General features: G+C 38.2%; 1 protein-coding gene across 2 annotated transcripts in view; it reads right to left on the reverse strand.

Annotated features, from left to right (window-relative positions):
* LOC135469303 (homeobox protein Meis1-like) overlaps positions 1–17,801 on the reverse strand; it is a 125,041-nt gene that overhangs the window by 39,883 nt on the left and 67,357 nt on the right. For both annotated transcript variants that reach the window (XM_064747922.1, XM_064747923.1), the window contains one exon: positions 5,346–5,494. In XM_064747922.1, coding sequence (XP_064603992.1) covers positions 5,346–5,494 — 149 coding nt within the window. The remainder of the gene's footprint in view (positions 1–5,345; positions 5,495–17,801) is intronic.

Raw genomic sequence — 17,801 nt, forward strand, 5'->3', positions numbered from 1 at the left:
TCAATGTGCAATGAGCGACACTGTTACCCACGCAACGCCCCATCACAACAAGAGATGACAATGTGGGTAGCCCAACTGAGAACAGGTGATGAAGGCTCAGTGACTTAAGACACAAGAACTTTCAAACCTAGTGGAGTTTTTTTATAGTTCAGATTTCACCAAACCTTTCAAAAAAAAAAAGGATAGAAAAAGCTTTGTTTCAAAAAAGCTCCATTTTAAAACCTATTCATTGTCTGTATTTTGGGCTGGGACTGTCCTCATAATTTGTTAGCCTGGTCAACCTGGAGGTCTTCCTATCTCTTAGCTCAGTGTTTCCTCACCATCCTTATCTTGAATTCCACTTGGTCAAACTCTAATACCCTTCCCTGCTTTATCCTTTACCCCGATTACCATTTGTCTCCTATACATGAGACTTTAGGAGCTTCTCAGCAATTAAGCTGGCATTTGAGTTCATGGAAAGGCGGCGCACGTTAATACAGCCAGCAAATATTCCGTTTGTTTGTAAGCCTAGCTCTGTAACCAAATAGCAGACAGCCTCTAGGTCCAGCAGCCCACTGATTTAATTTTCCCTTCCCAGTGATAATGGCCTTAATTTCTTCCCCCAAACCTTGCATTTTGCAAATTGCCCTGAAATGGCAATTCAGCCAGATAAAGAAGAGAAGAAAAAAAAAATCAGACAGTGGATAAAGCGGCACATTACATTTGCCTAATCCAAGTTCTATTTTATTCTATTAGGAAAAGCTACCACTCCAATTTTATGCTTATCCAAGACTTCCCATCCCTGCACAGCAAACACAAAACCAATTTGGTAAGCCTCTAGTTCTCTCTTCCTCACACAAAATTAAATCTTCCTTTGCTCACCTTCTGGATTCAATTTCCTTTAGTATTTTCTTCTGTTTGTATTATAAAACATAATTACCTCACTTGGGGAAACTAAATGTCTTAGTTTTTCCTCAAACCTGTGAAAAATTGATGAGCATATTATCTGGCGCAAAGAGAGTGAGAGAGAGATATCACAGCTGTCTTGAACTGAAGGGAGATATGACAAAATGTGTCAGTGGTCACACCTCTGTGCCACCAGGCAAAGCCAGTGTACTGTTACTGCTTCATCAGTGTGAAGTATGAATATCCAAGGTTCAGCTCCAAACAATACTTAACAAAATGCAGTCGTCATTGCACATTTTTGCTATCAACGCCAGCATCCATTTTCAGAAGAAAATGATGATATCCATTGACAATTTTTGGTAATAAATCTTGTATAGTGTTCAAATGTTCCCATGGACACCTGACTTTAAAATCAAAACAATGTCCATAGAAAACGAAGAAAATTTTCAAAATATTTACAAAAATCATAAAAACACCAAAGAGGTTTGGCAAACAATATTACATTCCTTTCTCCAGCACTGATTTTCGTTGCTAATATCCGTTCCAGTTTTTGACAACTGTAATTTCGATGACAGGCCTAATGAAGAAATCTTCAGATTTTTACAGGTTTCCCGGTCTAGGGACCAAATTAGGATGTACACGTAGATTAGAACTGTGAATGGAAGATTGGATTAATAATTCCTCTGACAAGGGTTCTGATGAGGTGTCTATGTCACAGGTTGTTCAGGGTATGCAATGAGACACCCCAGTTTCTATCTGTCACCAGAGCAGCACTAGTAGGGTTTCACCTCCCTGATGTTTTACCTTAATTTGTGTCTTTTTTTGTTTTAGTCTGAGTGCAGTTTGCCCCTTACCTTTTTCACTTTTCCTTACACTCCTCCACATTTTTGGCCCCTCTTGGACTGTGCTAGGGGCTCCAAAATCGATAGTTCTACAGCAATGTCTGGTGCCCCAAGGGATGGCCTCACCCAGGGAGCACTGTCTCAATTAGAATAACCCTAATGCAGTAAGGGAACAAAGGGGAGTTTAAAAAGGGCTATTGTGGGAAGGGGAAAAGGGGCGATTGGGTCTCCAGGAGATACGGGTATCAGTATGACTTGGCCTGATGTCTTCCTATGTTAAAACTATCCCGGAGAACAGCGGGTAAACCAGGTTAACCTTTGCTGCCCTGGGAAATAGGTAATCGAGATTTGAGGGCTATGAATAGCCAGCCAAATGTGTCGCATATGGGAGGGTAAAATTCAATGAGAGTTTGTCGGGCCACCTGGGGATTTTTGCGGGCAAACTGTCAAAAGCATGCTTCAGCTAGAGTTTTTCCCATCACTAGGGTCATCACAGAATGCAAATTGTTTTAGCAATCATGGCTTTTGGAAGATTATGTATTGAGGCAAGCTCTGAGGCATAGGTGAGAAAAAGCCGGCAGACTTGGTGAAATCAGTCTGGACTAAATTCCCACAGCAGCCTCAGATACTCTAACAATTTGACGCTGATGCAGTCATGGTTGGAGGCCATGCTGACATGCTTTCGCTAAAAGTGACAGAAAATGCCAGCTCAGTTTTAATAAAAGCTTTCAAGAATCCACTGATCTGGGGAGGATAAGAGTCCATGCATGCTCATCCCTCCCTCTCCCTGTTCCTCCACCATTCTCTCCCCACTACTTCAATTACAACCATAGTAAAACACACCCAAAATAGTAAAGTTATAGTTCCATAAGGTAGGGTTACATGTATCTCTGAGCCAGTGAAAACAATAAGGTTAAAATTATCAATTCATGTACATATATTATACATGATAGAGTTATCGATATATATATATATATTTGTAAATAATGTGATTTTCAAGCTTTTTGCATGTTAATATTGTATTTCTCTAAGAAAATCCTTGGCACATTACTCCGTCTACATTAATACAGTTAATATAATGTCAATTTGCATTCCGTGATGATCCAATCATTGACGTCCAAAATTTGAATTTTCTATGCAAGAAGGATGAGGAACCAAATTAAACAGTGTTGGGAACCTCAAACCAATAAGTACATATCAGCTTGGAGCCTTGCTGAGTGTCTGCTCAAAAACTGCTGAAATTAAAATTCAGGTATGAAGCCCAGCAAGTAATCTTCTGTTAAACCATCGAGACAAAAATGGACTGTCAGTGATACAGATGTAAGTGTAGAAAATTAAGAAGCTGATAAAATGGTTACGATGCTAGCTTTAGGATTACAAGGGAACAGGCTTGGAGGGCTTTGTAAGATCCTGATTTGATGAATCGAGCCAAACTGTTCGCTTGTCAAGGTGTCCAGGCTTCTTGACAAGAAGTCCCAAAGAGATGGCTCAGCCTTGAAGATCAGAATGTAGGGAATGCTGGAAGATCAGCTCTGACTGACTGTGGTGTATAAAACTGAACCAATGCTGAAGTATTAGCCTGGTAAAAACCCTCCTCAGATAATACAGGAGTTTACCAGGCAAGATTGGCCTCTATCAGTGAAACTGTCAGAGACTTGTCTGTCAGAGTCAATCCAGCATTTACACACTACAGCTTCCAAATCTGGCAGACCAATAGCAGCGCAGAGATAAGCTAGACAACTGCCTCTCCCCACAGCAGGCTGAAATTTCAGCCTGTCATTCATATAGAACTATCTCATTAGCAGCTACCACAACAAGACTTTCCTCCCAAACATCATTTTTCATTTTCTCCCCTCATTTTTTCCCAAAACCCAACACTATTTTTGTCGCAGCTTCAAAGCTACACTAGTAATTGCACGTCTTGTTGAGCTGTTTTTTCATGCAAGTATCAACTTGCAGCAGTAAGATACACTTTGCTATGGCTTCCTTATTCCAAACCTTAACAATGTTTATCACGTCCACTTTGTGGTTAGTTTTTACCATCCCGAAAGTCTAGCACATAAACTCTTCCAGCTATTGTTATTTCAAAAATGCTACATTTCACCACAAGATAAAAACTAAATTTTACACTGAGCACTTTGTGATAAGATTGGAATTTGTGTTTCATTATTTTTTTTTTACATGTCATTTAAAACATTTTGTGAAAATTCACCGAAAAAAATTTACTGAAGGGCAAATGAAAACACTTTATTTCCACAAATACTATGATCTGTTTAAGAGTCATTAGGAGGTACTTTTACTGCTTACTTTCACTAGAATTACTACCCCCTTAACGTAAATATAATTTATGGAAAAGTACAATGTTCTGCTACCTGACTTTTGACATTTTTATATGCCACAAATTTTGGCCCCCACAAAAACATACATGACGATCTGTACACCAGCACCCAGAATTGGGCAGAGTCATTTACCCAAAAATGGATTCGGCTCAAATCAAGGTTGGCATTCAGCAGTGTCCTCCACAGATAAATTGGCAATATCAGATATTCACAGAGCGAGATTTGAGGCTGAGCCCTTCTTGACAGAATATGTAATCCGGCGATATCTGACAGGGATGGAACTGTCCCTCACAACTATACATGCTCGAGAGGGGATACAAGGGCGAAGTGAAAATTAATGGCCCCCCTTCTATGAGTCATGGGCAATAAGGGGCAGAGATTCAATAACTACCCTTTGAAATATCCCCATCTTGTCAAAGAGAAACTCTCATTTGCATATGAGAGATTGGACTCATCTCACAGAACCTTATGCATTCCTTTGCCATGGCAACTAAGACTTTTTGCACCAAAATTTTAAAAATATTGGATCTACGGACATGGCTTGTGGCTGAGATTGGGACCGTCCTCAGGGAATCTGGCAAGTTCCGCCAACTTAAGCTTCTCCTGGATAGACAAAAATGATATGGAAATGTTTAGATAGTTTTTTCCCCAGCCATCTGGATCCATTGAGAGTTGGGTATTGTGAACACCAATCCAACCCCTGACATCTCAATATGCCAGAGCTTTGATAGCGTAGCTATGCTGTCTTTTACTACCTCCTCTCATTTGACTCTTGGTTTTTTTTTAATTTTTCTTTTTTTGTACATTACACGATAACACACCAATATTCTTCTCCACAAAAAAAAGAGCGGGAAAACCATCACTAAAATCTATCCCAGCATAGTTGTTTTTCTAAAGGAGGAGGAGCGAACATATCCCCCAACGGGCTGATAATGGCTGCAGTAAAAGGCCAAAAATTTATTCAAACAGTGGCGATGAATCTCCAATTAGCAATAACTAACACTATTTCAAAATGTTCCAGAAAAAAAAAAATAACTGTGTTTGAGAATGTATATCTTCTAGATATACAACATCAAAAATTGTATTACCATTATCTATAATCTCTCTGTTATGCAGCAGCCAGTTGTGCTATCCATGCAAAGAAAATAAAAATATAAGAAAAGCTGAAAATAAAATTCTTCGTAATTACAAACATCCTGTTATACAATTTACCCTAAACGAATAAAAATCTAGTTCATATTAAAATATATTGAAAGAAAACAGTTGAAGTCAAACTCACTGTTAAATGTTGAAAAAGCCATGCTCTCATTATGTTGGTGGCTACTTTTGGAAAAATGCCCCGTTTTTTCTGTCGTTTTGGATTTCGTTCATCTGTATCTTCATCTGCTGTGCCTTCCCCAGAACCTACACTATTGTCCAAGCCATCGCCTGAAAAACATTAAAAAACATTGACAAATGGTTTGTGTACATAACAACAACAACAAAGCTGACAATCAATACACCTGTGCAGAAAACAAAAGACTCACCCTCACAACAAAAAATTCTCCAATAAAAATCACCTGAGATCTCCATGATATCATATCATATACCATATCAATAAATTTTTCCATACAATCTTGCACTTTTAATAATAATCCGGATTAATGTGCACAAATTAAGCAGATAATGAGAGAGAGCTGAAGGGTGTAAGTGATATTCAGTCCTGACACCTCTTGTACAGACAAAGCCCTTTGTGGCAGACAATAGCTCAGTGTTGCAGACCTGTAGTTCATAATTAGTCATTATCAGGTAGAGAGGAGGGGACGGGCATGTTAATCCCTGGTCACCCTAACAGACAAGGGTCGTGGTCCAATAACAGGATCAGGTTAAGGGGATCATGCAGAGACATGACAGTATCACTCCCTTCCTCTACCTGCGATTAGCTGGTTAATTAATAAGTACCTGTTAAATAGCTTACCTCGCCAATAAGCTTTAGAGGGTTAATTTTTAAAGGTCATAGAGTGTAGTCTGTGATTATGTAAAATTTTAGTGAGAATAGCTTACCAAATTTACAATGTACAGGTATCCAAAATGCAAATAATGTTTGGTGTTTGACAGTTTTCTTGATATAATTACAATTCATGATTCACTAATAAATGAGTTATCAACCATAGGCTACACATAGTTGTTGTGTGGTATATCACAAACTAGCTTCTAAATATCACTCAACAGAAGTGATCAAAATTTATAATTGATTGTGTTATTATTTTTCGATGGCTTGTGAGATGAATTGTTAGAGTTGCCAAGAGATGTGCAGGAAGTATATTCTGTACAACAGAGTCCAATGTAGCTCTGTGTGTCTGAAGATAGTAAATCAGACAATATTGGGATAGAGTGGAAATTAGAGAACAATGGCTCTGACAAGGGAAGATGTGAAAAGTCATCACATTAGACAGACAGACGAACAGACAGGCAGCGACAAGCTGTCAATGAGAACAGCTGAGGGGCATGATTTAGGGAGAGTCAGACACAAGATGACAGCCATACAGGTAGTCTCAATAAATCTCTATGGTATGGTGTCAGCTATGACAGTAGGGGTAGCCCTCATGCATGTTCCCTGTTCCCTCATGTCCTATCCATCACAAAACCCCTGCTCATGTCTGACAGACTTAACCTCAGAGCTTGGCCGCAGTTATCTCCCCTTCCAAGCTACAAGAACACTCTTTCAGACTGGTATACAGAACATCACAAATGCATGATCTGCTTATAACATGGGTGTACATTGTAGGCATGTTTTCTTCCCCTCTACCCTTCAGTCCTTTATCCTCTTCCTGCCTACTTGCTAGATGAAGTTTTAATTTTGTGGCAAGTCTGTGCAGTTGTTTTGATAAATGTGGCAGGAGCTGACAGCGCAGCACTGGTCCCAAAACCAGCGAGTTTTCTTCCATAGTTTATAGCTGGTAATTACAGTTCTACTGCTGAGTTTACTTATCAGGGATGGCAAGTATTTCTACAGAATCTGTTGTTTATGTGAAAACTGTAGCCCAAGCCAAATGATCGAGGGAGGGCAGAGAGAGAGAGAGAGAGAGAGACTGACACTAGGGTGTATGGAAAGCTATGACACCACCCCCACACACCACCCCCACACTCCACCACATAGGCCACATGCACATTAATATTTCCCCCATGTTTTTCTCTGCGGCTATAAGATTTGGTTACTCAGCCAAAGGAAACATCAGTTTTAATTGCTGACTGCTGCTCGTCATGCTTTAATAGACTGCAACAAACAAGACAGTGGTGTTTTCGCTGGCCCAGGTAGTCGTGTTCATGATCGGGCCCTAAACCGCCTTTCGTAAAGCCCTCGAACTGCCCCGGGCAAGACAAAAAATGGAGGTCACATGGATTGTGATGTTCCATTTGATAACTGTCTATACCTTAGGCACTCTTATGAACGGGCAAACAGAGGGGTTACTCGCTCGACTGGTTTTCAATGAAAAATGGTGGCCTGCGAATTAATAGGAATCCACTCCAATTGCCCAGAGCTTGAAAAGGGCCATACCATCAAAGTTAACAAAAAAATATATATAAAAAGGATTGTGAATCACAACTAATAGCGTAGCAATTTTTTTTTTACCTGCTTCTTTTCCTCATTACCTTCTGTTTGTATCGTTAGTGTCTAATGCATACCATTAAATAAATAACATTTAATAACGAGTGGCATCATTTTTCCCTTACTGATAATGAAATCATGAACACGGCAGGCAGTTAACTGATTCTCTTGGAGGAAATAATTATCTACCATTTAGCAGGTTAATTGGCTCTACACAAAATGTAGCTACATCTGGAGGAAATAATATGTGCCGATTTTCCTATTACTGACAACTCGATGTCCACTGACTATAACGTGATGGGCCTACTACTGGTTTCATCAAGCAGAAATGCCCTTGTGAACATTTTCAGGTTAAAATGTTTTATATGTTACATCAAGCGATGTTGCCCATGACAAGGGTCTCAGTTTTAACATCAAAAATGATCTCTAAAATTAAGAAAGAAAACACACACACACACACAAAAACAACAAAAATACAAAGAAAAGGTTTGCAGCTGGGTCAATTGTGTCAGCAACAATGATTGCTAATTAAATTTCAAATCACTACAGGGGATTGTGAACTGGTTTTGATGTGAAATAACACCAAAAAGTAATTTCAGTCACCACAGGTACATGCAGTTTACTTATATTCATGGGCACTGCATGATGTAGACGTACTCGTACTGTGAAGTTACAGATAAATATTTTTCTTGTGGTTAATCATGTCAAGACATTTTTGTGTGAATTCTATATAAGAGTCTAAAGATTTGCAAAATACATATGTACTACATGGCAGTATAGGTAACAAAAAATAGCAACACCAACAACAACAAAAAAATAAAAAAAAAATAAAAGTACTTTGTCTGCCTAGAACCTTTCAAAATTTCAATCAAATCAATCTACAGGGATCAAACATATACCTGCATATGGAAGTGCCTCCTAACACTTAGCACTTACAACTCATTCCCATTGAGAGTTTCTGTTGGTACAAGATTAACACACTTTGATGGCTTGAATATGGCCTATGCCAGTTCTTCACCCTGGAGAGTTGTAGGGGGGTGGCAGCTGTTTTGTCTGGGTACATTGTAAATAGCATTTTAATTTACTGTTTCCATTCAGCTGACCCTTGTGAATCACAGGTAGTTCAAATTACTTCAGAGTTACTCAGGCTGCAATAACTAAGATCCCATCGCCAGTTAATGTCCCCTCCCACAAAAAATACCCCGAAAATTAATTTTTCTATGTCAAAGGGCATGTGTAAATTCTGCACTACACAATCTGTGATTTATTATGCGACGGAAAGGCTATGTATACAAGTCTAGTCAGGGGGCCTCTATTCAGGCGTATAGTAGCCTCTTTATAAGACAGGTAGATATACCATGCAGCTTCTGTCATTAGGCAAAAAACCTGAAGCGTGAAGCAATCCCCAGGGGGTGGAGAAAACCCCTGCGCTGTCTTCAGGGGGAGAGAAAATAAGCAATGTTAGGCTGAGGTTCTTTTCAAAGGCTCTGTTTTTTCTGTGTAGGGACAAACTATTTCTTTGTGGTCATTGGCCCAGACCAGTAACATTCTACCCAGGCAGTCATGTGTTAACATTAAGCTACTATTCCCGCTATCTACAGTATTCAATGGATACCCAGTTTCATTCATCTACCCACAATAGATTTCCTATCTTCTCCAATAAATATATGCTTGTGTATATGGGTTAAGTTATACTCTAGAGCTAGAGGAACAACATGGGAGTGCTTGGCCTTCAATAGCACACAGCGCTATCCCTACATATACACAGACCTGATGTAATCCACTCCTTAATCCTACCTGGGACTAACACATTTTTTTTAGGAGGATCTGTTTGATGTTTAATTACATGAAGGTACATTTACTCAGCATTGGTGTATGCAACCAAGTGCATGGTTTGATACATGCATGTACATATACTTATACTTGTAATATCAGAGTTCTCTATAAAAATTAAGTGGGGTGGGGGGATTGTGAAAGTTTAAATCTGGTGTAAACATACTACTAGTTAAATCATACATCTTGATTATATATGTTTCTATTTCAGAATTTTATGCACCATTTCATAGTATACTTAAACAGAAATATGGACACAAATGTCCTAATAACACACTTTGACTGGTCACTTTCCTATGTGGGAATTTAAGTCAGAAATATTATGGAAAATATGTCCCATTACAAGCCTTAAAATTATAGTGGCCAGAACCCATGGTGATATTTACCATGATGAAAGTCAATTAGAAATTTGACAACAAGAAAATTTATTCTTTACATCGAAAGAGTTTGAGCAATCAAATCTTTATCAGGTATCACAGCAGCTTAGGATACTTCCTTGTTTATATGTACTAACATGCTCCAACTCTGTAGTTACCATTGTACAACCAGGAAGTCGCTGCGCCTTACAACATATAATTCACCCACAGATTATTACTGCTGACACATGATAAAGATCAGCATTATCTTCATTGTTTATGCAAGTCGATGTTTAAGAATAAATAGACATCAAGCCAAAGATTATGGTGGAGGTGATGAAGGTCTCCTGTTTTATAAAAATAAAAAAAAGCAATTTTTACAGATAAATTTTACAAACATCTAAACCCAAATGATAAATTCTAATAAACAATAAGGTACATATAATAATAACCCTTAAAACTTTTTTAAAAAATTTTAAAATTGCAAATTTTTGCTGAAGACAGGATTAAAACAATTTTTAACATGAAAAAAATTAACAAATGAACAGAATACCTATTTTGCCACATGTTCTTTTCATCAAGTCTGTTATCCTTCAAAATTGACTAAACAGCTATTTTAAAGCACTATGTATTTTGAAATCTAAGACAAGCCAGATTTATTAATGTTGAACACAAGAATAACTACCTGTATGTCAGACAACGCTAATGTTGTCTGTATTCAGGGGCACAAGTAAATGTAGAGAGGCTGTATGGATAAGACATGCGTATGTATTACTATTCATAATTCACACTAATGGCTGCTCTATGACTTATGATATCAACAAGCCTTCTCTTGTAATCCAATCATTTGAATACAACAACTTTACCTCATGCTTAAAGCTGAAGAAAAGTTCCTTTGATCTTCTAACGAACATGATAAAGAGTTTTTACCCTTGCAGGTATGTCATATTTAATGTAGCAGAGCAAAGGTTGACATAATAGACAGGGCAAACTAAATGCAGATGTCCACTGTAATATACTCTACTTTCTAATAATAGGCCAGTTAATGATTCTTTTTTACGAATGACAAGGGTTTTTATCAGAACAAAATTTAACGATGGTAAAGCGTTTTTAAATTCATTAATTTCCAGTAAATAAGAAAGTTACTTGATTAGAAATTAACTTCTCTCAAAACTATTTCAAAAAAAAAAAATTTTTTTTTTCTCCAGTGACTATTGCTATCGTGATCTAAGATCATATCAACACATAAATCTCAAAGACATATTTCACAAAATAATCACTCAAAATTTTCTATTTCTTATATCATATAACTATAAAAACAATATTGCAACATAATGGAGCATTTCTCTAAATGAACCTTGATATTTAATGTATGTCTTGGAGAGAAAATTAAGGCATACTGCAGCAAATCAATACCAGATGTAAATAAAGATCATTTCTTCCACTGTATTGGACTTAGAAAAAGGCAGTTACATAAAGAGTAGACATTACATGGATTTATTCTGTATATTGTTGTACGACTGATGTAGATCTAACCCACAGAAGGCACAGCTTAATTAAAGATTTTAACAGAAATGAACAAGCGATAGGATATACAGATGAAAGAGCTTGTTTTCCAGCCTCGGTACCACTTATGGCTTCTATACAATTATACTGTCATGCACTTTCTACATCACTGCCATTTTCCAACCAAAATATATATAAGAAGCCGTAACAAAAGCGATCAGCGTTAAGCATTTAACAAAAGTAACAATTCAGTTTATGCTGCGTCCGGGTTAGTGGTTAGAGAGACAACTACAATGTTTCCATTCATGACCAACTCCACAGCTTGGATGATGGTTTTGTTTTCTGCTCAGTCTGGATTGTCCACTGAGATAGCATTGTTGTGAGAGAGAGGGAGAGAGAGTAGACATCTGCAGCCTTAAGTCTGCCCCACAACTGATAAGATCTGAACTGGACTGCCATTACAGGCCTATAATGAGGGTATTAAACCAGAGCAAAGGCTAATAATGCTTGTTCCCTGTACTCTGACCCCTCACAATGTGCCCTAGCCCCTCTAGCCCCCTCCCCACCACCCCACAACCTCACCTTAAACATCTGTCTGAAGGTGTAGTGCCCCAACCCCCATCTAAAATCAAACTCAACATGTACACCCTTTTTGCCAACTTTTTGTCATTCAGAGAACAGTTTCTCTTGAGGTAATAATCGAGTGTTTAAACTAGCTAAATACAGCCTTGTGTCATACCAGACAGGGTTGTCTGAAAGGCTACAGAATACAGCAGCAAGGTTGAGACAAAAAGAGGATAATATGGCCGGAACAATTTCTCCCTTGGCAATTAGAAGCTGGTGGAGAGGGACCTTAACATTGTTCTGGAGCAGTTTTCTGGACATGCGAGGCCTTCCTGGTAATAAGATATCTGCCTGTTCACAAGATTTATTCTTCAAAACAGCTGACAGAAGATAATGCACACCAGGGTTTTCCACAGTATAATGTTACAGAATTCTTATGAGTTTTCCAGTCCAGCTGAGGGTCCCCATTTCCAAGAGTCCTTCACCTTGTTCCCAATCTTTAAGGAATCTTGGGAGAAAGGGAGGAGGGTGTGCTGGGCACAGCTTAGTGGGGTCACATTTGCCCCCCCAACGCTCTGCCACAATCCACCTGGCTGTGCATTCTAGCTCCCAAGGAAAAACCAGGGAGCTGTCGACTCCAATTGGGCAATTCATTTATCACTAAGTCCAGCCATAGCCCTTCTCGGAGGCCTGCCCAACTGCTAGTCTAACCTCCTCTCCAGTACGGTCAGCACAATTAAACAAGGCTAGGCCATCGCTAAGACACCCTGCTGTTACTAAATCTTTTTTAACCCACTCACAACCTTTTTTTCTTCTTTCTCCCCTTCTTCTCCCTGGCCACCACCATGAGAGCAAAGATGAGAAAATTAAAAAAAAGTAGATCTGAAAAGATTTTGCCAAGCAGCCAAGCTTGAATTGAAAATTGAATTTGCTGGGGTAAAGATGTTATCTGTGTGTCTCCTCAGTGTGCTTCCCTCCTGGGTCTTTACCCTGTATACTTGTAGGGGGAATCCCACAAAGACAAGTCCCTGCCCTGGCCTAACATACACCCACTTACATACACAACGTCTTAGGACGCTTTATAACTAAAACGGCCACAACAAGTTTAACAAGTTCTGGCTACTTTAGAAAGAAAAAAAAATACCCACATTATGTGATGAGTTTGAGTCATATCTGTTTTAAAAAAAACATACCCATTTTAGCGCGATAATATACCACTAATTCTTGTAAATGGATTAAATTAGGCGGGGCAATCAGTCGTGAAACTTTGAGATAACAGAAAATATGAAATCTCAAGATTGAGTGCAGCAGAAACAAGATCGTGAGCTGTGACAATTGGTTGGTATTAAAGACTGGGCCTCCAAGCAAAATGCAGTAAAAATCATATAATTTGAAAAATTTGCGAATTGGTCTGGAGCGGAAAGCCCTCCATATCCTCTTAGCTGACAGAACCATCTGTGGGCTGAAACCACATGAAAACAGCCTGGTCCACTCGGAAACCTGTCATTGTTCAGGGCCAATTCCCTGGGCAGGCCTGTTGTGACAGGCCAGTGGACCCAGCCACACTTCATGTGCTAAGATAGTAAACGCCACAAATTCTCTGCACACAAACACAATGGGGATGAGCAGGGGACAACAACAGGGGCCCATTGTCCTGCCACAGGATGAGTTTAACTACAGAGGGAGAATTCGGCTCTTCACTCGTAATTACCTTCCCCTGAGAAATCCTTGTCGCCCTGACACAGACTGCGAGCCACGCTCTCACAGCTAGAAACTACATCATCTGCACTCCTATGTAGCTCACATTTCAATGTTTCCTCTCACAGTAACTTGGTTTTCTACGACTTAGCTGGCTTCACAGTTATACATACAAAAGCTTGATAATTTTTGCCAACATCAAAACAGATTATTTCACACTAAACTAAAGTGGTAAAGTTTTTTGGGTATGAAAAGGGATTATTTTTTTTTTTCTTGCCCCAAAAGTTTCATCTGCTTTGTTCCACCAACAAGCCAACAGCTTGAGTAATCAGGGAAATCTAAAACTCATAAAACAAGTCTGAAGGATTTTTATCTGCTCATTTCAGAGAGAAATGTTTTATCAGAGATTCCCAAATGGACAGAAATATGTGTCATATCCACGGATAATTTAAAATTTGGAATAATTCTTCTATTAAGGTGCAGAAATTTACAATTCTGGATTTCCTAGCATCAATTTACCCTCAGTCAGCAAAATCCCACGAAGTAAGTTACAATTGGCAATAAAACAGAAATTCTGATTGTATCAGAACATTGGAGACGCTTTCAAAATTTGAATTTCAAATCAGGAAGAAGAATTGTTATTTGTACAATGGGAAGTGACAGTCAGCATGAGTATTGCAGCATAATCAAACTTGCTCGGCTATTGCTTGGCCAACAGAGTGTACTTACCAAACACAAGTGTGTGCAGCCCAGAAAACATCACCAGTACTCCAGTTCACAAAGGAGAAGGATTTAAGATGTGATCTGACTTACGATAACTAATGTAATACAAAAAATATTTTTTACTGTGAAAATTTTGAAGTAAATATTAAACTTAAACTCTAAATCAAAACACTGGCTTCATTGACGTGCTGTGGAAAAATCACAGATTGGAATATAAATTAACACATACAGTAATGTTCCTCTGGACAGGCATGAACTGCGCTGTTTCTCCTTTAATAGGTAAGCTTTATGAAATATATAAAATAAACTCATGTGTTTGTAGTGCAATGTGAAGTACCTAAGATAAAACCCAAGGGCTGCCCAGCAGCTATCAAACATTACAAATGTACCGACCTAAAGCAGTCTATGTACACTGTACAATCTGAACACTCTATTTTTAGGGTTCTTTGCTCCATAAATACATTCCTTCTTGAAAATATAATATGCAAACCACTGAAATAAAATATATGAATATATTATATTAAAGTTGGTGAACTGTCAGCACTCTTCTTTTTTTTGTAAAAAATATAACTAAAATTACATGTAGATGTATGGAGATGCAAACATAATCTGCCAAGGAAAGTATATATATATATATATATATATATATATATATATATATATATATATATCTATATATATGTGTGTGTGTAGGAATATATATATATATATATATATATATATATATATATATATATATATATAGGTAATGTTATACAATAGGTAATAGGTATGTATATACCTATATATATATATATGTACATGGTAATAAAGAACTAGTTAGCTCAAGTTAGCTTCCTTGTGGGAATACTTGAGTATAGGAGAATGAACCCAAGACTCAGGGTTAAAGTGCATTTTGCAATGAACAAAATGTAGGCTAGATGTAAGCAGGTCAAAATTAATCTAAATCGATAATGATAAAGTTATAAAGTTGTACACATACAATAGACTGTAAATCAATCAAGCTGTAAAATCATGTTACATTTCGCTGTGTATATTGTTACTGAAAATATGCTGACAAGAAGAGATGGATGTTTTAACGTCGAGCTCCTGTAAAAGATAAACTATTATTGTCAGTAAGGATAGCTAGTTAGTCAAGATTAGCCGTCATACAGAAAAAATGGTAGTGGGGTAAAAAGTGTGCGAGCAACCAGATGATGTATTTAGAAGTCTCCTAAACAGCAAGTTTGTAGAACCAGTGACGAATGATAGATGTCTTCATACATCAACCTAGCCTGGCTGGGGTAAAGTAATAAATGACATATCATATTGGATTTGAAAGGAAAACCTAGGTGTGATTAAAGGCAGCAACATGTTGACTAGCCAGTTTCTTCATCTCATTTGACCTGCATAATTTACTATGACATGTTCAATGAAAAAGAAAAAGAGGGGGAGACAGAGAGAGAGGGTGAGGGGTGTACGGGTTAACTTGCAAACAATACATCACTCATCTCAAATAGATCCCTGAACCTTTTTGATATCCTGACTTATAACAGTCTGGTGGAGTAACCTACAGGCATGTACATGTATAAGTACACCTCACTCTCACTTAGCTTTGGCCTAGGGTTGGCTTAATATACAACATTGCTTTCTGATATACCATGGATCGCAGACTGGATCATGCCACGCCCACTTACCAGGTTTATTAAATCTGGCCCCTGCCCCCTCCCCCTTGGGCTTTACACTCCTGGCAGCAGGGTTTTATCTGTCATCGGCGGTTAGATCTGTCATATAGCGGCCCATCAAGGACTCATCAGACTGTCTTCTCTATGACAGATATACCAGGCTGTCTACAGCTCCTGTCCTACACCCCTAATAACATCCATCATACCAACACAACGCTACAAATTCCACCCAACTTCTTGCACATCGGCTGCTTGTCAACCTGTCACATTTCTTCATTGGGGTCTTTCTTTTGTCACTACGTTTACGATTTGTTACAAACCTGCCAATTTTCATTTTTGAGCCAATACGTTTTTCCTCTGCTGATTTATCTAATTTTGATCGCAAATTAAATTTTCTCGATGCTTGCGCTGCGAGGAGATGAGACTAAAGTCACCTTTGTTGTGTCGACGTTTTTACAACTCCTGGTATCGGTGGACAGGTCAAGGATGTGGTGGAATTGTCTTTAATGTCGGCAGAGCGGTTTGTTTTCAGCAAATTGAAAACGTCCAGCGGAGAAGATGTATTAAATGCGGCTGAATGGAAGAGATAGGAATAATACAAATTGAATCTCCCCACATCCTTAATGAACCACAACAAACGACCTCTACTTTATTAAGTGATCTAAAGTGTTTTCACCTTTTTACTTTATTAGAGCGTCTCTGGAGAGCACGTAGGTCACCGTTAGTGTCAGGCATGATGGACAGCTGATCAACTCAACACTCACCCCACAATCTTTCAAATTTTCTTCATTTGCATAGTTGTCCTATCTCTAGTGAGCGCTGGCTAACTGCTTCTGGGAGAACAATAACTTTGAAAGCTCTGGTCAGAAAACAGACTTCACAGCTGTGGGTGGGTGCATGAGTGTGCCAGTGTATGATTGATAGATCATTAAACCCTGAGGCAAAGTAACACTTATAAAATTTGATTGTGCAGACAAAAGTTGATATCCATATTATCATGCACGAACCTTCAACCTCCCAGTCTCCTATCTTATCTTTGATAAAATAATAGGGATTAAGTCTCAAAATAGATGAGAATTACCAAAAAAACAGAGTATATATGTACATCTACTAAGCAGGTACACATTATAATGAAAATATTTAAATGCCTCTGCTGCTTTGTATTATACATTTAACATGTAATCTATGTAGTCTAAAAATCTGATTTTTTTATTTTTTTATTTTAAATTTTGGAAAAATATACAATTTCTGAGAAGAACCTATATATACCCTTGTGATAAAATAATCAACATGCATGCTCAGAACAGTTCAAATGTACATGAAAATATCAGAAGAATGTTGAAAACAAAACGTACCTTTATTGAGTCTGACTATGAACAGGCAGTAATGAACTGAAGTGTGATGTAGGAAATCTATCAATCCAATGCTTTCTACAGCTTATCACGAACAAGTTTTTTTCCTTCTTAAACTTACTCAAAAGCATGCAACTGTTCACCTATGTCTGATAAAAGAAGAAAGAAATTCTACATGTACAGTCTAAACAGAAAGATTTCAGGAAGACTGAGCTATGCTAGCTTGTGTTATGACATACTGACTGATACAGCAGCCTGCTGATTAAAGGCACATGTAGGTAGTAGGGTTGAACTGGCAGTAGACTACACCCCTGGGCTGTTTCTAGGTTTATCTCTTATGACATTGTGATGACAGGTTACTAAAACAGGGTCACAGGAGCACCCAAAGGCATTATACTACAGTACAGATCACAGCAGTTTTTCACATAAACAACAAACAGAAAAAAAAAA

The sequence above is a fragment of the Liolophura sinensis genome, chromosome 6 (assembly GCF_032854445.1).
Source record: "Liolophura sinensis isolate JHLJ2023 chromosome 6, CUHK_Ljap_v2, whole genome shotgun sequence".
Classification (NCBI taxonomy): Eukaryota; Metazoa; Mollusca; class Polyplacophora; order Chitonida; family Chitonidae; genus Liolophura; species Liolophura sinensis.